Source organism: Chelonus insularis, unplaced genomic scaffold (genome assembly GCF_013357705.1).
Source record: "Chelonus insularis isolate UGA/USDA-ARS -01 unplaced genomic scaffold, ASM1335770v1 contig_139_pilon, whole genome shotgun sequence".
Classification (NCBI taxonomy): Eukaryota; Metazoa; Arthropoda; class Insecta; order Hymenoptera; family Braconidae; genus Chelonus; species Chelonus insularis.
The window spans coordinates 2,123,021-2,149,224 of record NW_023276379.1 but is presented as its reverse complement, the minus strand read 5'-3'; the positions used below and the strand labels follow the sequence as shown (position 1 = coordinate 2,149,224).

The following is a 26,204-nucleotide window of genomic DNA, read 5'->3' as shown; positions in this document are numbered from 1 at the left end:
ATTTCACTTAAGTTCATTATCACAAATGTTAACTTTTCATGCATTATAAATACTTAATATTTTATACAACCTGTTTTATTGTACTTTTGATTCACTATATATATTATATGTAATATTTTTCGAATAAACTCAAAGTATGAGGCATTTAGAGAGAACGCCAATGATTCAAGTAAAGCATGTATTACCACAATTTAAAAAAAGCGGCCATATTACATCAAATAACCACTAATAAGAAATAATTATCATATACTGTACATTATTCATCATTGATCAATTATAGAAAAATCCAAAGTTTATGTGTCGTTAATGAAAATAATATTTACAATTTTTCAAAAACTAATGAACCACACTTCGTAACTGTTTTAAAGTTATTGGCATTATTTTTAATTTTATTATATATTTATTAATGTTATGTATAAGTTATTGATACTTATTAATAATATAAGTTGCCTATTTGTTATTGTTATTTGTGCACAATACATCAAATTCAAATTTTTATATTAAAATTAATCAATAAATTTATATAATTATTATTTTGAAAACAAAAAAATTCATTTAAATCAACAAAATATTATAGTATCAATAATCAATTCATTCATAATAGAATTATTAAAATTTATCAATTTAGTTTCAAATATTACGAACATTTTATAAATATATTTTTATAAAAAAAATTCGTTTAATTCAAATTATTTTTTTTTTTAAACTAGATAAAAGTTACATTTTACTCGTTAATTATCATCATGATTCTATTCTTTTATATTAAATAAGCCATTATTTATCTAATTGACTTTTAATACAAATTAACAGAATAGTCTATTTCACATTTTCTTCTATCATTTATGCTATCTAATGTGTCTAATGAATTTTTTAGTTGAAACATTTACTTATTATTTACGCATACATATAGATTTACTAATATTATAATAATAATAATAATAATAAAAATTATAGTTTATATAACTTGCGATATCTATACATCTTTTAATCTATATAATTTATTTTTTTTATAACATAGGCATCAAATGCCCCAGTAACTTTGTATTTAAATGGTTACACTATATATATATATTCGTATATATAACTACAAAACTAAATGAGCAGGATTTCATCATGCTCATATTTTATCTTATTAATATTGCTATATAATCTGAGACTTTTTTTTTGTAATATGTATAATTAGTCTATATAGTACTATTTTCAATGGGACTTATTATTTTTAATAAAAACAATGAAAAAATTTTCTTCATGGAGTACTATAGCTAATTAATGTTATATAATAAGAAAATTATACTTTAATAATTAACATTGATTTTTGAAAAACTAATCAAATAATGAATAATTTTTTTTCATAACTTATTCGATTTCTAATAACCAATACATTACCAATTAAATGGTATTTTGACAATATGAATTATTTTGAACAAAAATTATTTATCATTTGCTATTCTTATAAAGTTGTACTCCATCTATTTGATTAGAGATTTATTATTCATATCTAGCGATTTAATGATATTATAAATTTTTCTACATCTTAAGCCTCTATTACCTACAATTTTTCATTGTCGTAGTTCAATATTATTATCAATATCATAATAATTTTATTGGTAATTCTAAATCTTATCACAAATGTTTCCTCCATGGCATTGTTTCCTGTGCCTGTAATAAAAAAAAAAATCATAACATTAATTAATAATTACAAATAATTATAAATCATTAATAATATCAATTCTATATTCTCAAAAAACTCTATCAGTTTATCATTAAAAAAAAAAAAAGGAAAAATGTCATAAATTTTACGTAAATTATTTTTGAAAATGTTAGATTATGTGACCTATTTTTATTGTCTGAGTAAAGTCGGAATTTACTACTTGATATTCGATAGAATATATCGTAAAAAATTGATTTGCAGTCGAAATAGTCTTCCATCGAAATTTAATGCATAAGAATTATTTGAAATAGTGCGTTTCATAAAGTTGATAAAAATAAAACTCAAACAAATCCACAAAAATGAAACTTAAACAAAAAATTTCCAATAAATGTACATATCTCTCTTTCATCATCTAGAAAAATCAAAAATCAACAATCAATTTATCATCAACAATGTCGACTTTGAAATTTATGTATCAGGTTATAAACTCTTTTGAACAATATCATATTGTAAAAAAAAATAGCGACTAATTTGTAAGTGAGAACAGGGGAAAGAGAAAAAGAAGAGTAAGGGTAGTGAATGGTGTCCGAGAGGCAACGAGAAGGGGATGGTCTACACGTGGCGCCGTGGCGCGTCTTTCCGGCGCCAACGAGCCTCCTCATCCCTTCAGTCGCCTGTTCATCTGATGATTTTCAACGCTTACGAAGCGAACACTGGATATACGATCAAGAGTTGGAGTATTCTAACAAGAATAACTTTACCTTCGTTCACAAAATTATCATATCTATCATGACCTAACAGGTGCTAATTCAAACCTTTCCTTAATCACCAACATTAATATGATGAAATAAATAATAAAAACTCCAAGATGAAAATCAGAAGAGAAAGAAACTTAATCGATGACGAATCGTGCATAAAGCGCATTTAAGAAGGATAAAAGAAATGGAGGGAATTGCCGCAAAAGTCAACGTAAAGATAAAAGTGTAATGCCAGGAAGAGAATAAAAACGAATGAGCTAGCTCGCCATCGTTGCCGAGTTTTCGTAGTTCCCGGCCATCTTTATAGTTACGTCAGCATGTTTCAGTTTGCCCGAGTCTAAAAGTTTTGCACTGGCGACAAGATATTTCAAGTGGTCGCTCACAGTCTCGATCGTCTCTTCGTTGAAATATTGGACGGGCGGTCTTTCTTGCAGCCGCATATTCTTCCACTTGGCTTATTCCCTCTCCTTCCGGTTGTTCTCTAGGTATCATCTCCTTTCACCCACTCGTATTCGCGTCGCGCTTTCCTGACTTTTCCACCCTTCCAAGTCTTCTTCTTTTCGCTCTTCTCCTCGACTTTTTTCCCCCCTCTTCTTTTGCTTTTTTATTTCCTCTTTATATATTCCCATTCTTTTCTCTGCACTTTTCAATTTTATCTATCTTTGACTCTATTTCTCTACGTACCATAAGTACCAGTAGATAGCAAGTAACACAAGCATTTTCTCACAAAAACTTTACAACTTATGATCCGCTTGCACAATCATATATATATATATATATATATATATATATATTCTATATATATATTTCGTAATTTCAAACCACTGAACATTTCAATCTCGTGTTAACTATCCATGAATGAGTTATACTACGACTTTGTCCTCTATCCATTTTTCTACTTGTCTTTTCTTTAATAAAAGCATAAAGTACTATGCACTCATCAATTATTCTTTTTCACCAGAGAATATCAAAAAATTCTATTTTACCATGTTTAATCATTGATATACACGAAGAAATATTTATAGTAATTTTTACTAGTCAATTTATCGTTAAATTTACTAGCAAAGAAAATTAAAAATTACTAGATTTTTTCCTTGAAGTAAAAATAGCTAGAAACTTAGTAAAAAGTGCTTTTCTAATTCGTAACAATTACCAAAATAGTATTTTTTATCAAGTTTTTTAGTTATTTTTACTACAAAATAAACCTAGTAATTTTTAATTTTCTTTGCTAGTAAATTTAACGATAAATTGACTAGTAAAAATTACTATAAATGTTTCTCTGTGTATAGGAGTGGTATCAAATATGACCAAAATATATCTGATTCCAGATTAATTTCTTTCTATTTACACTAGATGTAATTTTGAGTAAATACAAGTTATCGTTAAAAACAATGTGGAAAATTTTGACTTATAGTCTTGATAAGAATGAACATAATCATATAAATTAGATAGAATTATTTAAATATGAAAATAATTCGACAGAATAAATATATCTAACTGCTGGATGATGAAAATGGATAATCCATAGTAATTGGTAGAACTTGAATATATAATTTAATAAAATAGACTAAAATGAAAGAAGCATTTCAGTTGATAGCTTTTTCGTTGAGTATAACTAATAATGATATAATTGTATATACGAGGAGAAAGATTCAGGAAATAGAATCAATTAAATAATTATTAGTTGGAGAGAAGCCACCTTGAAAATTTATGGATGTTCATAGATCAACTCAGCACAGTACGTACGTCTTAATATAAAGTAAGTTGCCGGTAAAGTTTGGTACTGAAGTCTTCAGTAAGGAGAAACTACTTCATGTACTTAATGTAATTTGTTTAATCGACGCCAACTTTAGTATGGACTCTTTCTTTACTGATTTTCTCTACTTCTTTACAAACTTTTTGGTAAATATATACTTCATTTTATATAGATATAAATATATATATATATATATATATCTGTGCTAACAAGATTTATATAGAAATGACTATTAACAGTGCTATACTTCAATTATTCTCTATTGAAAATTTAGTTTTCCGACCTAGAAAAATTCTATGTCAATTATTACATAGTCGAACGATAGGATAAATTTCCACCTACGCTTCTCCCACATCGAATTTTCGATAAAATATCTCAAGTGACTCGTGTCGTTTCTGTCGTCTAGTTGCACCAGACATCGGGCGCCAACTTCAAATCAACGTTCGAGGAGGAATGGTGAAAAAAAAAGAAGAAGAAAAAAAATTGAGAAATAAAATATTAAAAAAAAAATGAAATTTCCCGATAAAATTTATATATCCAACGAAATGTGTTGTAAATTTATTACCATTATTGAATAGATGAAAAATTGAATACAATTATTAGATGTAATAAATGGCATTCATTTGGATATTGAGTTATGTTGAATGTGAAAGATGATGAGTAGGCAAATGAATTGATAAAGATAAGAAATGAGAAATAGAAGAGTAAAAAGACTTATAAGTGCACCGAGCCAACATTTGTGTTGACTATTTGGCTCATTCGGAAGATAGCTTGTTGCTTTTCCATTCATTCAGTGTTTGTACTAAAAAAAAACTACACAAAAATAGTATCCGATGCTATGTAGCGATTATATATTGATAATAGCAACTGTGGACATTTGCTTACATGCTTTTTATTCTATTCAACATCTATAAACAGTATATATTCAGAGTGGGTTGTTGGCCAACATCTTCAAATTTAGCTATAGAATTACTGAATTCTATTGTGTGGATACTTGGCCATAGGCATTACTTTTCAAATACATATAAGTAAATGTGATTCTCTTTATAATACATTGAACGGCTGAGCAACAAGTGTCTGCATGTATATTGCAATATAGTACTAGTACATACTCATGATACCATTTTACTGATACGTGAAAATCTTACAGTTACAATCTAAAAAGTATCAACTCTAGTCTTTGATAGTTTCAAAATTTTTAACTTTAACTTCAATACAAGTAAATTTTTCAAAATAAATCACTGCATTGATAGAAAAATGACAGAAAAAAAAATATTTTTATATTAAAAATTATTTTATAATATTTTTTATCTAATCAATATTAAATAAAAATTAATCATTTATCATTAAATTTTTATATTCAACTGATAGTAATATATTTTTATTAACAAAATATGAATTTCAAGAATCATAAAAACTTGAGTTACTTAAATATTCAATCAATACAATGACTTGCATAGTTTTATTTCCCTAGTTTATTTTAGACGAATTAGTTAACGAGTAAAATATTCTCCTGGCTGATCATAAATATTTTTTTTTTACTTTTATACAAATAAATATTTCAAACTCAAATAAATTTTGAATTACCAACAGATTGATTTTGAAAAAAAAATTTATCTTCAATAAATAGAATAAGAAAAATTGAAGTAAATAATCCAGATAATTTTGTATATTTAATATTATATTTAAAGAAAGATGTGTAACAATAACTATATGAGTTCAAGAGTTAGTGGCTATTCGGTAGACATGGCTGGCGCCAGTGTACTACCTTAATGTTATCAGTTCCGACTGCTTGTTCACCTCCTTTACCACCCTTACCATTCTTACCACTTACCAACCCTGTTTATCTCATTCTTGAAAAACGTCTTAGGAATTATTAAGTTGTTATACAAGTACTCTAACGTCAAGTACTTGTTCAAAATTTCTTAACGTAACATTTATAATTACCTATTTATTTTATATTTTATTACGCGTTAAAGAATAACTGTGCAACTGATATTAACGTGTCATAGACATTGTGATAAATATGATTTAAAATTATTATTATTACTTTATTGTATGAGTAATAAATTTTAAAATAATTTTTTGTTGATGTTTGATAAATATAAAAAATATAATTGTGATTATATAGTTGAAGGTATACTTTTAGAGCTAAAATATAAGAGTTTGTTTTATTATATATGTATATATATATTGAAAAAACTTTCCTGCATGATGTCATTATTTGATACAAGGATGACTTTCGTAAGAACTTATGGTGAATTCATGATGAAGTTATAAAGAACGCAGATAATCATTTTAGAGGTGAATAAATCCAAGTGATAATCATCAATGGTTTTTATAAATTCACCATGAAGTGGCTATGAGTTTCCATGAAGGTCACTTTTATTTCGAATGATGACATCATGCAGATCAATTTCGTCAAGAATTCACATGGAGAAAACTTGGGTATGGCGCCAGACAATTTTAGTCATTGAAAATCTGATAGAGTTTTTCGATGTGAGAGAAAAAAAAACCGGTACTAGCTCATTTTTCCATGAAAAAGACTTTGATAATTATTTTAGGTAGAACGTGACGTATATTTATTCACTTGAAAAAAAAATTTTCAATAGGATTGAATTTTAATTAAAAATTCTTCGATTCTATTTGAAAAAAAAAAAATTATTCATTGAATGAAATTGTAAATTAAATTTGATTTAATCATTTTATAGAAACAATTTGTTCATTAATGATAAAAGAATATAAATTTTTGCTTACCATATATAAGAAAATCCTTAATTTGTATTGATGAATATAAAGAAACCACGTGTTGGTTGAACAATGTAGAATATATGATTGCTGACAAGAAAATGAGTATGTTGTAGAAGCTATTTTATACTGCTAGTGTACCCACGAGGGTGGTGCAGTAGGTGCTGTTGGATTAGTGTTTACATAAACTCCAGTAGATGCAGAATTAGTAGACATCGGTGAAGAAGTATTGGTAGTTGCCACAACATTTCCCTGAATAATGTCGGTATTGCTTACTTGAATAGATGATGAATCAATGATACCTTGTTGAAAATTGAAATCAAGAGTCCCATCTAACGAGAGTTCATGTTTGATAACCTGCAATTGAAACATTTTTTTATTTTATTTTATCAGTAAATATTTCTGATTAAAAACCTTTCAACACTTGTATATAATAATATAACAAATAGAAAACCATTTCGTGTCTGATAAAATATTTTTTCATACGAATTTGATTAAATTATATATTTATTCAAAAAAATTTTCATCAAAATGTTAATGAATCGATTAATTATTATTTTTTATGTATCAAATGAATAAATTAGAAATAAAAAATAAACTTTAATACCCGATAAATTAGAAACCTTACCTCATCTACATTACAATCAAAGCCACCATGAAGACCTTCAATATTGATATTGAGATCATCCAGTAAGGCAGTATTGTTTAATGCACCCATTAATTCACCCATCATTGCACTAGCAGTATTAATACAAGATGTTTGTATATCCGACGAACTATTATTAATTGTAGATATTGTTTGATTTTGAGTTGGTTGTTGTAGTCGTTGCTGACACTGTAAGAGATACTCAAAAGATTGATTCTGAGATTGATTTTGTTGTTCTTGTTTTCGATGATTTTGTGAATGAGATTGTTGTTGATCTGCCTTTCGTTGTTGCTGTTGTTGTTGAGTAGATAATTGTTGTTGAGCATTTCCACCCAAAGATGAGACACAAGAATCATTTTGTTGGTATGTCGATGCTAAATCAGAGACGGAATTGGAATCCTGTATGAAATAAAATATAACTAATCACAAAAAATAATCATAATTACATTGTACTCAAGTCATTTTTATTATAAAATTTATGAAGTGCAAGTTATGAGATGATTTCCATTTCAAGCTAGAATGACTAATAACTTCTTTGTTAGGGCTATCAATAATAGAATCAACGATTAAAAATAAATTAATTCATTAAAAATAAATTAGATTAATTTTAAATCATTCAAAATGACTTTGTCCAACTTTTTTAAAAGCCAATCCAATAATTGCTCAATTAATTATTTGAGTAAAATCATTTTTACTTGGTGTTACTATATTTTTATAATTTATGAAGTGTATATTAAATAAGTAAATTAACACAGATACTTTTAATAGATAAAATAACATATATGCCGGTAATTATTGTAACTAATTATTTTATTACAAATTTTGTTATACTCGTAATGTTATGTATGAAGACAGCTGCTGGAAAGATTAACTGCAGATTATAAAAACGGCAGTGATATTAATAAATTTCATAAAACATACCATTTGACATGAACACGGTTGCAAACGATGAATAGAACATCTTTGATGATTCGAGGATTGTGAAGCTGGTCGTAAGCTATACGGCGATGTTGATGAACGTAGAGAATTATTTCTTTGATATTGAGCTTCAAAGTAAGATGGAGGAGGTACGTTTTGTTGTTGATGACTTGATGATGGTGTTTGATACATCTGATACGATTCTAACTTCATCGTCTCAGCAAGATTTCCCGCTAATTGTTCAGGACTGTATGATGATACATAACTTGGTGTCCAATCTGGCTCGCCAAGAATTGCTGGAATTGGACTGAGTCTCCCAACTGAAGATGCATTACTTGATGCTCGAGGTCTAGTGTATGAAAAATTCAAAGTAATATTAAGAATTTATCTCCTAAAATGACCAATTTTTATGTGATGTTTCTAAATGACATTTCAGAGGTGAAAAATAAAAATAGTAGAGGAAAAAATAAAAATAGAAGAGCAATTATACTGTACCGGAAATCAGGGGATAACTGAAAACTACTAGTTGCGTGAAGAGGGCTATCTGGAAAGAGATCAAGACCTTCACTAATGCTACTACTTGGACTTGATGTTGCATCTGCTTGTAGTCCACCATTTCTTAAAGCTTCTACCTTCTTCTTCACTCTACCTCTTCGTTTCTCAAATTTACTTGTTTCCATTGATGTTGCTCTATTACATAAAAAATGACCGAATATCAACTGAATATGTACTCTTTTTAACTTATTATCTTTCACTTTACATTTTATATTTCTAAGATAATTTTCCACCTCAAAATATGGGTTTCTATCTTACAAAAAAAATTCTTTATATCCATATTTACCTGCGACGAGCGGACTTTCCAGGCTTTGCATCTGGATTAATCATCCACCAGGAACTTTTGCCAGTGCCTTCATTCTGAACACGCATAAATCTATTATGTAATGAAAGGTTGTGTCTTATTGAATTCTGAAACATAGTATAGTTGAAAATTATAGACTTATAATAATTGTAATAGTAAGTTACATAGTAAATGTCATAGATAAAAATTTTATTTTAAAAGAATGATCTAAATAATGATAGACTGATAACTACAATGATAAATCTAGATGATAATAAGTTGTAACACATTTTCTGTGCGTTTCAATAAATTATTGATGAATCTATTGTCACGAAGAGAAAAATCGACCGGTCCATTTTTATAAAAATAATATCAACGTGATATCTGAGTCGGTGAGAGTGAAATTACATTTTTTATTTATTGATATAGGTCGCGTTAACTTTATACGGTGAAAATATTTTCACTCAAGTCAAGTCCACTTTCAAATACGAATTAAATAGGATTTTATAGATTTGTAATTTCATCTTAATTGTTTTTTTTATTATAAATACTATCATCTTTTTAATTATTACTATCATTAATATTAAATTATTATTATTATTATTTAAACTTCTATAAATAATAAACCGTTATATAATTAACAAAAAATTTAATAAAAAATATTTTGAGTATTTATTTAAAAATTTCGATTTTAAATGTTACAGATTTTTATTCAAATTGAATTCGTTGTATTTACGTTCTAAAATTCAGACAGTTGCAGAAACAGACTCTTGATCTGTTGCAACACAATATTTTTTTTTTTATTCTTAAAAATTCTTAAACTTTCAGAATACATTTGAATGCTTGAAATATGACTTGATAAAATATATTTATAATATATTACATACTTCCTTTATATTTAATACATCAGAAAGAGAGAAAATAAGAAAAGTAACGTGGAAGACATTACGTAGAACAATCATAGATCGAGTGATATGATGTATAAGTTAGGTTCAGCTGAGTTCGCAATTGATCTCAATTAAACTGTCTTTCACTATCTTCGTCTCTGTACTTTACTACCAAACTGAAAGTCTCTCTCAAGTTACTATATTTAGTGGTCATTCTCTCATTATTCATTTTATCATAATATACACAAGTACGATGTTACATATTTCATCTGTATTTTAAATTATAACAATTATTAAACAAATATTACTTTTTATTAACACTAGCTAAATAACTTAATATAAATAAATGATAAATTATTTAAATAATTAATTTATTACTTAAGAATGATATCGCAAATAAGTAAAATGTTGTTATTTAATTAGAAAAATTATTTATTTATAAAGGAAATTAATTTAAAAAAATTTAATACGGATGTAATATTGATTTAATGCTATAAGATAAATAAAATAATGAGAATCACCTTAAAAATAATTTCTTAGAAGCTATTGGTAATATTCAGTGTGTCGACAATACTACTATTAATAAAGTATCAAGTATCAGTTAATTATCAAGAATAAAAAATATAAACATTAAGTAAACCTTTTTTTTTTTTGGAAATAAAAATTTATATTTTAACAATTTGATATTTATTCGACAATGACAATTGTATATTATGTTTCAAAATTTTTCGAGTATTCCGTAATATTTTTTTTCTTTGAGTAATATTCAGTAAAAAATATCCAATGAATGAGATTCAACTGGCATAAAATTATTTATCTTAATGCATTGTAATTTATTTAAATGATTAATTGCATCATAATAAATTCTATAAAGCATGAATAATTTTTATACTAATTTTCCGGTTTGCTATTATACATGAAAAATATCATTATCACTATAGAATTTAATATTTAACGTGCTATATTATTAGAGAATGTTGATTTTTCAAGAACATACAAATAAAAATCTTAAATGGTAAAATAATTAACCCATACTATTATTAAATTCAAATTTCTTCAACAATAGTATTGTTATATTCGCAATAAATAAATAAAAAATATAAATAATAATAAAAAATTAAAATATAACATCTCTAAAAAATTACATATTTTCAAATGTATTATTTTTTCTTTAACCTTAATATATAACAAAAAAAATGTTAAATAATAATTATTATACATAAACTAGATGTATCCATTTGAATGAATTAATTTCACATTAATCATAACAATATGTACTCATTTTTAACAAGAAAAAAAAAAATCAATTAAAAGTCATCTACATTTTTTTTATATTTTACAAGTTTGAAATAAATCGTTTACCTGTTAATAATAAAATCAATAAAACATTTTTAATAAATTTCCGGTAAAACATTGTATAAGTTTAGTATAATATATAAAATATATTTTTTTCTCAAAAAATATATTTCAATGATTTAAATAATATTTTTTCATAGTTTAGTTGACTTAATAAATATACAAAATAATGTATATATACATATAAATACATAGATTCGATAAAGTTCTAACTCAGGTCAACAGTTCCATATGTATAGATGGATAGACACATTATACGGTACTGGTTTATCCATACGCTTAAGCATTTTCACTCGCTCAAACTCCTCGCCATCTTAACAAACTCACGAGCGGAGGAGGTTCGCTGACGTCAAGTCCAACCTTGAGTAAAGACCTCGAGTAATATACATAACGCGTTTACTGCGTGCAATGCGTAGTTATATGTATTTTTAAAGTTGTGTGTGTGATAATGATGATGACGATGATAATTGCTGACAGTATAATACAATAGATGCGTTTACTTCGTATTATCATTAATAATACCTACATCCTGTATAATATCATTTCATTCCCTACGCATCTTTAATAGATTTACATTATTCTCTAAAACTATTGCAATTGATCATTCGTCACAAATTACGCACTTTTAATACATTATTTTGTTACCGCAATCCTCCGATAGTGTTGTGGACTTTGAATCGAATAGTTAACTCGTCGTTTCAAAGTTCATATCACTATACCGATGTAATACTTGCTGTACGTAGGTTCAACACACATATAATATACTAGACTAGAGTGGGAAAAATCTACACTGATCGCTTTTAAATTAATAGCAGTTTAATTAACAGCATTTCAAATATTGAATATTAATAAATAATGTTATTTTATTGAATAAATAAAGAAAAATAATCTTATATCAGGTAATTAATATCATGAATTTTCATCATGTTTCTGAAAGAGGAAAGAATCAAGACGTAATCAAATTACTGCTTGATCACAAGTGCTAATGTTATTTAAAAAAAATAAATAAAAAGTGACTTTACATACTGAAACCTTGAATATCTGAGAGTCATATTATATATGATATTAAGACAAGTGATTTTATATATCATACAGTGATAACATGAAACAGGGATTCACTGTAGAAAGGTGCGTACATTGATATCTAAGAAAACAACCGTTTATATATGTTTTGTCCCAAAATTAATTAATTAATAATCATTAAACACATTAAACACTTGAATCAACTATTTTGATATTCACTGACATTTATATTACAATGTGAAATTTTTTTTTTTTTTTTTATTTAGAGAAGGTTATAAAAACTTTTTTATAATATTCAAAAGTTGAAAGCTGAAAAAATTATACGTATCATAAAAATGCTTTATAAAATTTTTTTGAATTATTATGTGCATTGTTATTTTAAATTTTTGGCTGAATTGTTTGTCTTGTATATACAGAATTTTTATTTTTATTAAAAATACTTAGCTTATATTATTTTAAACATATATACATATATAAAAATGATAAAATGACAAATGCTTTTTTATTGTCATTTTGACGAAAAACACTTAGAATAATAATTAATTTAGATTTTTTAATTACTCATAAAGAAAAGTATACCCAAAAATTCTCAAATTATGTATATTCTCTGACATAAATAACCAGTGGCTATAGATATGACGTCAGCTCATCGTCATCTTTTGAAATTATTAAGTTTATCGCATACAAAATATACGTATATCTATATATATTATTAAGTTTATATTTAACGGGATAAACGCAAGAAAATATCAGTCAAACACTCAACAGTATAAACTAAAATGATATGTTTAGTAGCACACGAAAGTAGTATATAATATTGATAGCAACAAGTTGATTTTATGTGTTTAGTTGGTAGTTATAATAGGTTCAGTAGATTCAATATTGTTTATATCTTACACAAATATATACTGGAATTTTAGAATAAATTGATATACATATTATTAAAATGATATATCGAATGATTTTTAATAAATGACTGATATAAGTATAAGCATAAAAGCTTGAAGGACGTGACAGTCGTTGTCAGAGCGATAACCTCCGTCAAGTCCCACAATGCACGATAACAGTAACGATTATCTTTTAAACTGTGTAACTTATCGACAATAACTATATAGGTTCATTTTCTTCTAACAATGTTAAATTATTATTATTATTTTGCACTATTGTTGTATTATTATTATTATCATCAATATTCACGTAGGGATCCTAACGACTTATTTCAACTGATCAAATATCTCATTTTTGTACTGATAATTAATTTACATTTTTTTGTTTGCTCGAAAATATAACACTAGTTGTTAATTGATGAAGACATACATATTTATAATCATACATTAATTAATAAATAATTGTTTTATCTAGAATTATCATTTAATGTAGCTTTAGAGTAGATGTTTAGAAAACGCTTAATTATTGTCGTTCTTTCTTTTGTAAATAAAAATAATATACAATTACATATTATCTTAGTCTTAGTACGTATAATTTACGAATAATATATTAATATAATATTTTAATAATCGATAAATATGTATTCGTTTCTCTTATCACAAGTGAATTTTTTCTTATTTAAGAAAAATGATTATTCTTCTTAAAGATATACAGAAATCGTAGCGCTTCATGATAAAGATAAAAATTAAAAAATATTATTATTTATCTTATATGCGGATAGATAAAATAAATATAAACTGATCGTGTCACAATTGCTATATCAATAATTTTTGAAGAAATAAAAAAATCTGATAGTAGTATATCAAGTATCGAAAGATAGTGAGTTTGCAACATAGATAGAAATATGTTAAGCATGAGATTGTGATAGCCTTGACCAATGTACGGATCAGTGGGTGCGCAGTAGCACTTAACTTTTCTTGTTGATTTAATAATCATTGCTATCATATTGTTAAGAAAAATCGATTATAAATTGTAACGATTTATACATAATCCTTATTAATTTATTAAATATATACAGGATTAAATCTAAGACATAATTATCTATTTTATTACATTTTCTTCAAATTTAAAATAATTAATATTCAATTGAAATATAACTATTCATCAAGAAATAGAGAAAACGGAATACAATGTTAAGTGAAGAATAATTGATATAATAAATCAATATCAATTAAAAATTTATTGATTTAAATTTAAATATTTGCTCACTTAACAATGTCAACATAGGTAATATCATTATCATTTTTCGTATCATTACACATTTTCTTTTTTTAATAAACGATCTTGGCATTTGTTTTAAACAGTTGTTATAAATGTAAACTTTATTTAGATAACTTTGGTTTGATACCAAAATAGATGTATGAGATAAGAATTTTTTTATTTTTATAAGTAGAGGCTAAGTAAAAATTTATATACAAAGAAAGCATGGAAGACCACTGAGTAATAGAAAATATTGCAAACATCTCGCATTATTATATGGATAAATGAGATATATATATACCTAACCCACGTATTATATACAATAAATGTACTCCTGTGTGTCACATGTGTCACAAAAAAACACAGCTATTGGCATGACTTATGAAAGACCAAGATATTTTCCTTGTCCTATTCGCTTGCGCGGCATCTTGCCCATATTACTTGACTTTTTCGTTCAATGCCAACATCGTATATAAAAGTAAATATATAAATATATACACGTGATGTACTATTTTTTTTCTTTTTTTTAAATATTATAATCTACAATTTCTTGACAATAAATTATCGATATTTGCATATATAATCATTGTTGTATAATTATGTAACGATGATAGTGAATGATATATTCAATTAAACACAAACGGAATAAGCGTGACGTGGCAAGCAAATGCGCCACATAATTATTACGTACGACATACATGTTACAAAATAAATAAATAGTAAAGTTTCCAATCACTATGTTAATCTCTATCTATTCTTTTCAATTTTTGTAGATATATACTTATATTTTTGAACTAAAAATGTCCATTTATCTACAATATATAGTTTCACATTTTAATATCGTTTTAATTAAAAATTTAATAAATTATAATTAATTTATGTTATGAAGACAATTCTTGAGTTTACTGATTATGAAGGATACACGTGTAATAGATACGCTTTTTTTTTTACATAAAGTATCTATCTAATTATAGAATTAATTTTACTCTTACATTGTAAAAAATTATCGATATGGTTTTATCATATTAATAATTACAATTTATAATTATACTGTAATTAATTAATTTAATAATAATACAAGACTATTGAAGCTGATATTTTTCTATGATTTCTTACATTTTTTAAACTATGAAGAATTTTTTTTTATGAGTCGTTTTAAATATTTAAGTACAATCGTTTATATTATAATGAAATTACAGAAAATTATACAAATATCTATGTAATCATAAAAAATATGTTGGAAATTTTTGTGTAAATATTATCGAAATGAAGTCAATATAAAGTCTGATGTTACTTGAAATAATTTTTTGTCTTTAGAGTATTTCATGTTACTATTTTTATCATGGATTATAATTATAATTAATTATGATATAATACAACTCTTTTACAATCTAATACTCATTTTATAAATAGAAATCTCTTTTATTATATGTGATATATACTTTTAATAATATTATCTGATCGTTCGTTGTTAGGAATAGCTTTTAAAGCATTCAATTATATTTATAAATTTTTTATATCTTCCTGATTGATAAAAATTTCCCGAAACAGCCACTTTTTCTGCATTTATACACTCGATAAAACGTTTATAGACATTTAAGAAATTAAGAACTTTCGATTAAAATGAATCATATACATATTTCTATGAATAATTATAAAAATAAATTATACTACGCATTTTTTATTTTATTCATAGCTCACACTTTTATCTAGCAATAATTAATTTTACATTTGAATTTTGATATTTGAATGTTACTTAATATAATTAAATATAATTATCCAAAAGTCATTGAAGATGCATTAAAATATTTTTATATTTTTAAATAAAATTATGTATGTACAAATAAAATTAATCCAAAGTAACTAATACCTACTTTAAATCAAACGATGCATAGATATCATTAAATATATGAATTCTTTAAATTTAATCATGAGTCATGATGATTATAAAATATAATTAAAATACTGACCTTCCATCCAGCACTGCTGTTGCTGTCGCCCTTGTCCTTGAAATAAGGAACGTTTTGTACCATCCACTCATAAATTTGAGAAAGTGTTAATCGTTTATCTGATGCACTCGTGATAGCTTGAGTAATCAAATCAGCATAGCTAAGGTTTCCCCATGCATTACGACGTGATGAATTTTTCTTAAGAGGAATAAGGGCAGCTGCACCTTGACCAAGAGTATTTTGTTGCAAGGTAACATTACCATCAATGATGTCTTTTCCAATCGAAATCCCACCATTGTTATCACTACCAACAACACTTCCGTCTACATAACCTTCAGGTCTTGGTAAAGGCCACGTGTTTGATCTAGCTCGTGTCTGTGGTTCAAACCCACTTTCTAATTCAAATGATAATCCTTGCTGTTTTTGTTGTTGGGATTGCGATGGTGAGTGTGCTTGAGAAGACGTAGAAAGTGATGGGGGTATGTTATTACCCACCATCGACTCCATTATACTAAATTTTTCTTCGAAATCCACTTCGATAAACTGATTGAATTTCATAAACAACTTTTCACTAATCAGCAGCAGTATTATTAATGAATTTTCTCTAATATTTTGTTTATTTTTTTTTTATACTACACGTGGTCAATATTAGCCTAGATAAATGACAGTATAAATCATTGTGAGAATAATTTCTTCTTGATATTTTTCATCTATTGATTTGCATTTTAGATGATTGATATCCAGTCGAAATGATAATTTCGAAATATTTTATGATGAAGGGGTTGACAATAAAGAGAAGGAAGAGACGTTTGAATGCGTAGTACAAGACTGTAAGGCTGGTAAACGCGAAGAGGGGATAAAGGGGATGAGCACGTGGTCTAACAGTGTTTACGAAGCAACAGTCACGTGGCTCTATCTTCAATCAAGTAGCATTCCTGATTTTTTTTTGTTTCCTTCTTTCTCATATATTATTGAACAACACTTACTTGAATAAACTTGTATATATTTCTCAATCAAATTAGAATTTTCCTTTATTTCTCTATGCTGCTTTCATCTATTTTTAAGCATGAAATTTCATCTTTTTAAAATAATTTCAACTATATTAGTTTTTTGTTCTTGTTAAGATTATCTAAATTGGAAACTTTAGTATCGAAACTATCCAAACTTTTCGATCTTCAGTAAAAGATAAGCAGTCTTTCTTACTTGATGACGCTCAGATTTCCCAAAGAATCTCAAGGCCAAAATCGCTTACGCCTTTTTCGATGTCTTTGCCATTGATCACGTGCTATCACTTAAGTTTACGTTATTAAGCTTGGCTTTTACGCCACGATGAAGAGACACTATGAATATTTCTTTCGATTATTTTTCTTCTTTTCTTTTATTCTTTTTTTTTTTCTCTCGTTCTCTTGACTTTCTCCTTTCTTTCTCACTTACACGCACTTCTTCTTTTCCGTTATTACACTTAAACTCTTGCTTCGTTTTTTTCTTCTACTCTGGAGCTTAAAAACCACTGCGGATATTCAAGTAAATAAAGTGAGTTTTTTGAAACATAATAAATTTATAAATATAATAAAATAGGATAATTACTCGAGCTCACTTTAATATTGGAACTGTAGCGTTATTTTTGAATAAAGAAGCGTAGATTTTGGGTATAAATAACCGATCCACCCAGGAACGTCGTTTCAACAGTACTGCACGACAGTCAGTAAATTTTCGTTACACCGAATTTTTTCATTAACTGTTCGATGAAAACGAAATAAATCCAATAAAATGAATTAATTTATCACCAGCCAATCATTGATATAACATCAATAACCATTTATGTATTATAGATATATAAACATACATATATACATATACACACATATATTTATATATAGATGTAAAAGTGTAGAATAATAAAAGAAAATTAAATTTATTACATAAACCTGCCGGCAAAGCAGCGCGGCACATACTGTCCGTGCTGTTCTGTGCTGACGATAACTTGGTTTCTCGCATGTAGTGTGAGATGTCACGAAACATCCCGACGAAAACCGAAAGAAACCGAATACAAATCCTGATTGTATCCGATAGTATCTAACATTCTTATACGGTATAATACATATGCGTATATGGGCTTACTAATACAATTAAAGGTATTGTATACGATATTTTCCAAAAAATTCATAGCGCCAAGATTCGTAGCTAGTTATGAGTGTATTACGCAGAAGGTAAGCCAACTTAGGCTAACCACTAACTAAATTGCTGCCAATTCAACTGTCCCTCTTACTTCCGTATCTATTTTATCTTAGTCTTTCATTATATTTATTAACTTATACGCTTCTAGATATTTGATGCAAGTAATGGAGTGAATAAATCTTGACGTGTAATGTCACCAAGAAAAAAAATTAACAATGAAAGGTAAAGAATAATGGAATTTTATGTATTCTTAGCGCAAGAAGAAATCAACGAGTAAAGATCAAATTTTATGTCTTCTTTTACATACTCTATTCCTTTTTTTTTACCTTGCAGATAAGACAATTCTGTGAAACTATTTACATTCAAGTGGGGATAAAACAGGAATTACTAACTGTGTTCAGAAAAATGTTGATAAAAAAAAAGTGCGTAAATTAAATAATTTGTAATTAATTTGTTTATTTTTATAATAAGGAAAAATGTAGACGATAATTTTTGTTTTCAGTTAAAATCTTTTGCAGTTTATTTAACTAATTAAGATTATTTTTTTAACTGATAAAATAAACTACTATTTTTATGATATTAGTATTAAATATTTGTTGTTTGTTTTAAGCAATTGAATTTTTATTATTTAATTTAATAATAAGATATAGCATTATTAGTTAACAATCATCCGTTTTAGTTTACATTTAATATCAACAACTGTCATCTTTGTTAATATTCTTTAAGAGTTATTTTTTATCAATTATTCATGAACAATTATAATAATAGAAAATAACACAATAGGTATTAATCATTATGCTTATTTACACATTTATAGAGTTTTAAATTTTCCCGCGGAAAAATAATACTGTCACGCTCAGTGTGAACAACATGAACTATCGATACGCTAATAAAGGTTTCATAATTACCGACACATGGATATTTGTGTCAGGTGAATGTAAATGTGCGTTTTCAACAAACTTTAATTTTTTGATTAGTAAAAGAGGTGGTTGTTTATTGCTTAAATTAAATAAATTCCTATAAAGTTACATAAAGAAATAGTTAATAATTCTGAATCCACACAAAAAGTAATATAAAAATAAATTTCGAATTATGGATAATATTTTAGTTTCATCATTCAATTCATATTTATTATAAAAGAAAATAAATAAATTTAAAACTCAACAGTGCGAAAGATTGAAGTAAAGACATCTGTTAAATTTGTATTGAAATATGTTAATTCATTTCATTCAACTCTTTCGATAATATTCAAGCTAACAATCGTTGACAGCTAACCACTTGAACATCAACAATGCTGTAATAGACAAAATCATGGATATGCAACGAATAAATGGTTTTCTGTGCAATCCAGTAAACAGTAATCTCTTGACTGAGGTAATAATTTAATTACACATATTTTATTATTTTAATTTAATTCAATTAATGAATTTTTCAGTTCTTCCACTCATGTATCAATGAAGTGAGTAATTATTCGTCACCAACTTTTCAACAGTTTGCAAACATAGGTTGGACTGAAGATGAATATGAATTTTTTCACCAGTTAACTATTTCTCTTCTTAAGGAGCCAACAATTTGTTGTTTAGACCGAGAGAAGGTGAGGATGATTGATGTTTCAAATTAAATACATAATTAGAATGATTTGTATTTATGCATTACAGATATCACCACAATCAACGAATTATGCCATCGATATTCCAGAAGAATTGTTGAATTGTGTAAAAACTAGATTAAGTCATATTACTGATACTCTTATAATTAATTATTCGCAAAAATATATGCCAATATTAACTGATTTCGATTGGAGAGTGCACGTGGTAATGGGATCTAGCAGTGTTGCTTCAATAAGACAACCATTGCTCCAATTAGACTTAAAAATCAAAGATCAAAATTTAGAAAGGATAGAGAAACTTGAAATGAATGAAGAAGAGCTGGAACATTTTATTAAAGTGCTCGAATCAACAGAGTGATTAATTTTGAACATAATTGTAATATATTTATAAAACTATCTAATTTTATATCCTTTAATTGATATATTAAAAATTATAAAATAGCAAGGTTTAATTTTTTAGTATTTCTTGTTATGTAAAAAAATTTCTTTGTCTTAACCTCCTTAATAAATAAGTAGTGTGTCGTATGACTTTAATTTTTAATCATTTTAAATATTAAACATTGTTGTATGGGCCATATAATTGTTTTAAAAATAGCAGAACAGGGAATTTTACTGTAAGGCCATCTGGTGTATTATACGTCGACGAAAAAAAAAACAGCTGTTGGTGATAAGTAACCAAGTTTAAGGTAATTTTCCATAACTTTATCACTGTTTGATAAAACTTTTAAACAAATGTTCACATTAACTAAAAATTAAGAAAAAAAACGTAATAATAATTTTGAATAATTATTATAGACTGATTATTAAATTTATTGTGTGAGTTGCTATTTTTTCATTTTATTTAACTTAACCTAGAAAAAAAATCGGAGTCAAAAATAACAAGTTATACAGGCAGAATACATGTAATGATAATATTTTCAATAAAATGACAAGTAAAATTATCAGTAATTAATTAAAAATACGATTTTCATACTGGTTATAATACATTTTATGAATAAATTGAATCTCATTCTATATCTGCATTGACAACTTCAAAATGAGTTTAGTTGTTAATCTTCATAGTAATTAATTTTATCTATGAATAAAATATAACTGATTAAAGAAAAAGTGTTTTTCTTTTTTAATTGATTTAATTAATGTCAACTTTTACTTTGAAAAAATTATAATTTACTCATTTAAATTACTCCCATGAGAAAGTTTTTGGAAAATAATATCAAGATTTGTATGTACTGATAAATAAAAATAAATACTTATTTTATTTCATTATGCAATTATTAGTAATATTTGCTTCAGTGGTGAAGTGATATAAATTATTGCCTCTAATAAATAATTCTTACAAAAGTCTAGCTTCTGTTTTTCTTAATTTCATTACTGAAAATATGTCCTTATATTAATACAAATAAATCTTACAGAGGAGTTGAGCAAATAAACATGAAGCAACATCAACGTAGTACAACAGCTGACATTTAATTTGGAATTGCTTAGAATGCTATTTATTCCATTGTGAAATGAACTCTTGTCAAGGTTTTGAAGCTTTTATCAAAGAATTTTTTAGAAATCAATTATGTGAATAACAGCTTCTTTAGAATTATTGATATCTTTTATGAACTCTTATGAAGTCTATCATTTAAAAGTATTACATCAAATCTTGAAGGCTTAAATTAATTTTTTATTAAAAGAAGAAAAATGTCAAGATCATAATCAAGTATTTATTCATATTTAAATGAATAAAATAAATAAAGAAACTTTATCATATATTATTTCAAATTAGTCAACTAAGCTGTTGAATTTTACAGTCTCATCAATTCATCATAAGACTCAATTATTCCAAGATAATTTCATATGAGACGATAATGAACATACTCACGAAATCTTTTTTATTTTAATGAAATTACAGCCTTCATAAAAGTTTCCAAATTACCTGTTGTTTTTAAGTCTTTTACAAAGAAGATGCGGAAATGAATTTTGCGGTCATTAGGCTGAACTTAATAACAATGTTGCTACTTTCTTTTTATACATGATATATACAATAAAGAGGTAATTTTTTTTGTTCTAAATAAAATGTAAATATTCATCGTAAAGATGATTTTAATATGATTTTAGAAAGTGTATTACCATCAGACAAATTCGTATGAGGGGGAAAGCGTTCAAGTCTGAAGAAATTGAGATTCCTTAGAGCATCATTTATTCAGAAATGTTTCATCGGATGTCCCTTCACTGGCGATTTAATCGTTACATGACTCTTGGTAACATATAGTTACAGCTCAAGGAGAGGCTAACTTCTTGAAGATTGTATCGATGAGTTTTTACTATATCATGAGAAAAATAGGAAGCCTACATGGATAGGAAAGAATCGATCTGAATGTGAAAGTCTTGAAAGTAAATGAGATCGTGGACATGAGTGCACTCGAAGTTGAGACTTTCTTCAGTCACCTTCAAGTATATACATATAGAAAATCCATATGCAATTTTCTGCTTCAAGATAACCACTATGTTTATACACAGCTATTTATTTTAATGAAGATGAATTCAACAAAAAAATGATAAATTATTGGCGCTATGATTTCTGTGAAACATCCATTATTCATTCAATTTTTTCCATGTAATCGAAGATCAAAACCTTTTACATTCACAGTCTTCTTTATTGTGAAAAAAGTAATTTCAAATTTATTTTGAAATAACATCTTGTCTAGGAAAGTAATTACATGGTCCAATTATTTTTTATGTATTTTTCCGGCATCACAGAGAAAGTATTCACTTAGTGTTTGGCTAATTGAAATTGCGGTCTTTCTCTTGGGGTAATTTGTTAGAAAAGAAAACCAAAAGAATCTCGAGGTCTTCATCGAATTGTTAATTTCATCAACAATGATGATCATTTTTGCTGGAAATAATTTATACATTTAATGTCACCACAAGCGAATCAATAAATATATATTTCTTTACTATTTTCATGCTTCGTGTATTATTAATATAACTGATAATCCATTCCTGTTCAATGAATTTCTTCTTCAGATTTAGTTAACCTTGCACAATAATTTATTCATTGCAGTAGGTTGTTATTACCATAATTTTCATAATTAAAATTAAAAACTCTATAGAAACTATTTTTTAACTCATGATTTCATAATGGCTGATGCTGTAACATTTATTAGAGTATCTTTCATTTGAATCACGTAATGTTTCTTCTGAATTTATGTAAATCTAATGCATATTTTAATGATTTTTATTTGGAAAACCATGATTTTATTGACTTTTATTGCTAGATTTTCAAGACACGTCCATATATAAATAATGTAAAATTAGTAAGTGATATGCTAAAGTTATTTACTATGGAAGTAGGTAATTCGTGAGTAGAGAGTCAAGTCAAAACATGTAGCGGAAAGGAGGGAACTTAAAAAATGTTCTATAATTTATTTATACTCCAAATCTCTTACTAACAAAATTAAATTTTATATCACATCGCTAGTGAGAATATTTGCAACTTACTTTCGTATAGGAAATAGAAAATTGACCCGCTTACATCCTGTGATAAAAGTTTAATTTGATTAACTTGATACGGGCTTTTTTAATTAACGCCTTGTTTTATTATTATTCAATTAAGATAATCATTAATTGTTGATATAAAATTTTATTAATTAAGATAGTGTAAAAAAATTATAAAAAAGTATGTATTATGTCAATAATTATCATGATGGTAAACTTTAGTTCTGCAGATTTTTTTAGCAGTAAAAACTGTGCTCTGGAAATTATTTTTATAATTTTTTTAGAATTTTAAAATGTTATTTTATGGGTTGTTAATTACATGGAAAAGGTAGCAGAAGATATAAGAATAAGTGTGACTCCGGCGTTCTGGGTAAGTCAACACATGTTAAAATAGTCTACTTGTTTATTTTACTAAGAAATTCAAGCACAAATGAGATCAAAAATGCGGTGAAAATCGCATTGTTATGCATTTTCACTTGGAAATAAATTTAAAATGTTACAAACTAAATTAGTTAATGACATTCATGTGTCTGTTGTTTAGTTAACACTAGGCATTTTATTCCATGTTTAATTCATTCAACTATTTATCTGTCATTTACAATAAAAATTAACAAACTTTTATAATCCATTTACATTTGCTTTTTGCATAAATAGATTTATGCATGACACTCATCGTTTCTATAATATATTACGTACCAGATAAAAGTCCAAATTTTGTACACAAAAATTTATGCAAATTCATTTATTTCAAATAAAATTTGGAGATCATATATTCTGATTCATATGCATAACACCCATTAATTATGTCCGTTGATAAAGCTGAAATTGGACTGTAGTCAAATTTTTTTATTTTGTTTAATATCTGAATCAATTATTTTACCTGAACGTTCATTTATCATTAAAGTCGTGTGTTTATAAAATATCTACAAATCCCAATAATCTTCGAGTATTTCCAAATATCAAAAATTTTATTATATTTAAATGACATGATGAATAAATAATTAAATTATTAAATAAAATTATTTCAAGATAATGAAAAATAAAACTAAAAACATTATTTACATTGAAACAACTATTCTATAGACAAACAGATATTTTCGCCATTTTTATGTTATTGACATTCGATATGAAAGCATTATTCGATTATTTGATTTTATAGTCGATCTTTTCTGTCATAAATCAATCACCTAACAATCGAGAAATCGAATAATAACAATGCACACACATTCAAAGCGATGCTTTGAATAAAAGTTAACCCAATTTTATCTAGTTTTTTTTTTTAACGAACAAATGTTAATCTTGGGAGTGTAAATTACCTTTAAACGTACTTAATACGGTTGAAGATAACATAATTTTTCAATAATGATGTAAATGAAATTAAAATTCTTTTAGTAACACATTTTCGCGTGTATCGAGATATGATTCTACTGCGCAACACGCGACGCGCATATATGTGTATCCTTCATAAGTCATCATTTCAAATCAGTTGGGCTTCTACTGCGGATGAGAACGTATCGGATGCGAGGTGTTCTGTATTAATTCAATTCAGTGCGGTGTAATCTCGCTATCGCGGGTACACACTAAAAATTATATGCTATGTACCTCAAGAACCTTTTGTTATTTTTCTCTTGTATAAAGAAATGCCGTGACTTTTTAATACATTCATGAATTACTGGCGTGAGAGGTTAAGAAGACAGTTTTTCAGCTACGGTCGATAAACGAGAGCAGCTTTGGAGTCAGGAGTTTGTGATTGAGATCCACGAAAATTTGCAGTGTATGAGAACTGGACAAATATGAGGCGAAATGTGAAGATTGTGCTTTTATTGTCATGTACATGGATGTTTATCTTTGTTTACTACTACCACACATCGAAAGAAAATAAGGTATGTCGTTAGTTTATTTTTCCCGCGTTTGCCGATGCAGCTGATTGTTTGATTACTTGTTTATATTTGTTTTTATAATCATTTTTCAAAAATAAATTTTATCTTTTTTTTTATTCTTATTATTATGACGTACTTTGATGGCAATTGTTTGTTTTATGACTTACTTTTTACATACATTAATTAAAATTTCATTGAATAATTTAAATCTATTTACAATAATTATTAAATATTTTTTTACTCTAAAAAATTTTATCTAATTCATATCATCTTCAAAATCTTTTATTTGTTTATCAAAACATTATTTCTATTTTCATGGAAGGATAAATTTAATTAAAATTCACCTTTAATATTTTATTCAAAATATTCTAGTAGA

At 26.3% G+C, this 26,204-nt stretch overlaps 3 protein-coding genes and 3 long non-coding RNA genes across 9 annotated transcripts in view; 4 read left to right on the top strand and 2 right to left on the bottom strand.

The window, feature by feature from the left end:
- Window positions 1–980: 980 nt before the first annotated feature.
- LOC118074938 (forkhead box, sub-group O) lies at window positions 981–18,650 on the bottom strand. 3 transcript variants are annotated; one of them, XM_035096512.1, is made up of 7 exons: window positions 16,700–18,650; window positions 9,319–9,443; window positions 8,973–9,167; window positions 8,481–8,826; window positions 7,542–7,958; window positions 6,923–7,270; window positions 981–1,659 (listed from the first exon to the last, which is right to left on the bottom strand). In XM_035096512.1, the coding sequence occupies exons 1-6, from the start codon at window positions 17,234–17,236 to the stop codon at window positions 7,046–7,048; spliced, it is 1,845 nt and encodes a 614-aa protein (XP_034952403.1). In that variant the 5' UTR covers window positions 17,237–18,650; the 3' UTR covers window positions 981–1,659; window positions 6,923–7,045. The 3 variants fall into 3 exon arrangements, with proteins under 3 accessions (XP_034952403.1, XP_034952405.1, XP_034952404.1); XM_035096514.1 differs by lacking the exon at window positions 981–1,659 and having other exon boundaries at window positions 7,046–7,270; window positions 16,700–18,188; window positions 18,266–18,650; XM_035096513.1 differs by lacking the exon at window positions 981–1,659 and having other exon boundaries at window positions 7,046–7,270; window positions 16,700–18,188; window positions 18,276–18,650.
- A 77-nt stretch (window positions 18,651–18,727) lies between these two features.
- LOC118074940 (uncharacterized) lies at window positions 18,728–19,334 on the top strand. The gene is made up of 3 exons (XR_004691245.1): window positions 18,728–18,888; window positions 19,005–19,078; window positions 19,190–19,334. It is a non-coding gene; the product is annotated as an uncharacterized lncRNA (long non-coding RNA).
- A 792-nt stretch (window positions 19,335–20,126) lies between these two features.
- On the top strand, window positions 20,127–20,917 carry LOC118074939 (uncharacterized). The gene is made up of 3 exons (XM_035096515.1): window positions 20,127–20,230; window positions 20,292–20,450; window positions 20,515–20,917. Exons 1-3 carry the CDS (start codon window positions 20,168–20,170, stop codon window positions 20,821–20,823), a joined length of 531 nt encoding a protein of 176 aa, XP_034952406.1. The 5' UTR covers window positions 20,127–20,167; the 3' UTR covers window positions 20,824–20,917.
- Window positions 20,918–21,112: 195 nt separating this feature from the next.
- LOC118074723 (uncharacterized) lies at window positions 21,113–23,412 on the top strand. 2 transcript variants are annotated; one of them, XR_004691228.1, is made up of 3 exons: window positions 21,113–21,151; window positions 21,878–22,502; window positions 22,569–23,412. It is a non-coding gene; the product is annotated as an uncharacterized lncRNA (long non-coding RNA). The 2 variants fall into 2 exon arrangements; XR_004691227.1 differs by having other exon boundaries at window positions 21,136–21,281.
- A 1,065-nt stretch (window positions 23,413–24,477) lies between these two features.
- On the bottom strand, window positions 24,478–25,042 carry LOC118074724 (uncharacterized). Its single transcript, XR_004691229.1, has 2 exons — window positions 24,829–25,042; window positions 24,478–24,767 (listed from the first exon to the last, which is right to left on the bottom strand). It is a non-coding gene; the product is annotated as an uncharacterized lncRNA (long non-coding RNA).
- A 405-nt stretch (window positions 25,043–25,447) lies between these two features.
- Pgant2 (polypeptide N-acetylgalactosaminyltransferase 2) overlaps window positions 25,448–26,204 on the top strand; it is a 41,348-nt gene continuing 40,591 nt past the window's right edge. The window contains exon 1 of the mRNA XM_035096260.1: window positions 25,448–25,831. Within this exon, the coding sequence (XP_034952151.1) occupies window positions 25,742–25,831 (90 nt within the window). The 5' untranslated portion in view covers window positions 25,448–25,741. The remainder of the gene's footprint in view (window positions 25,832–26,204) is intronic.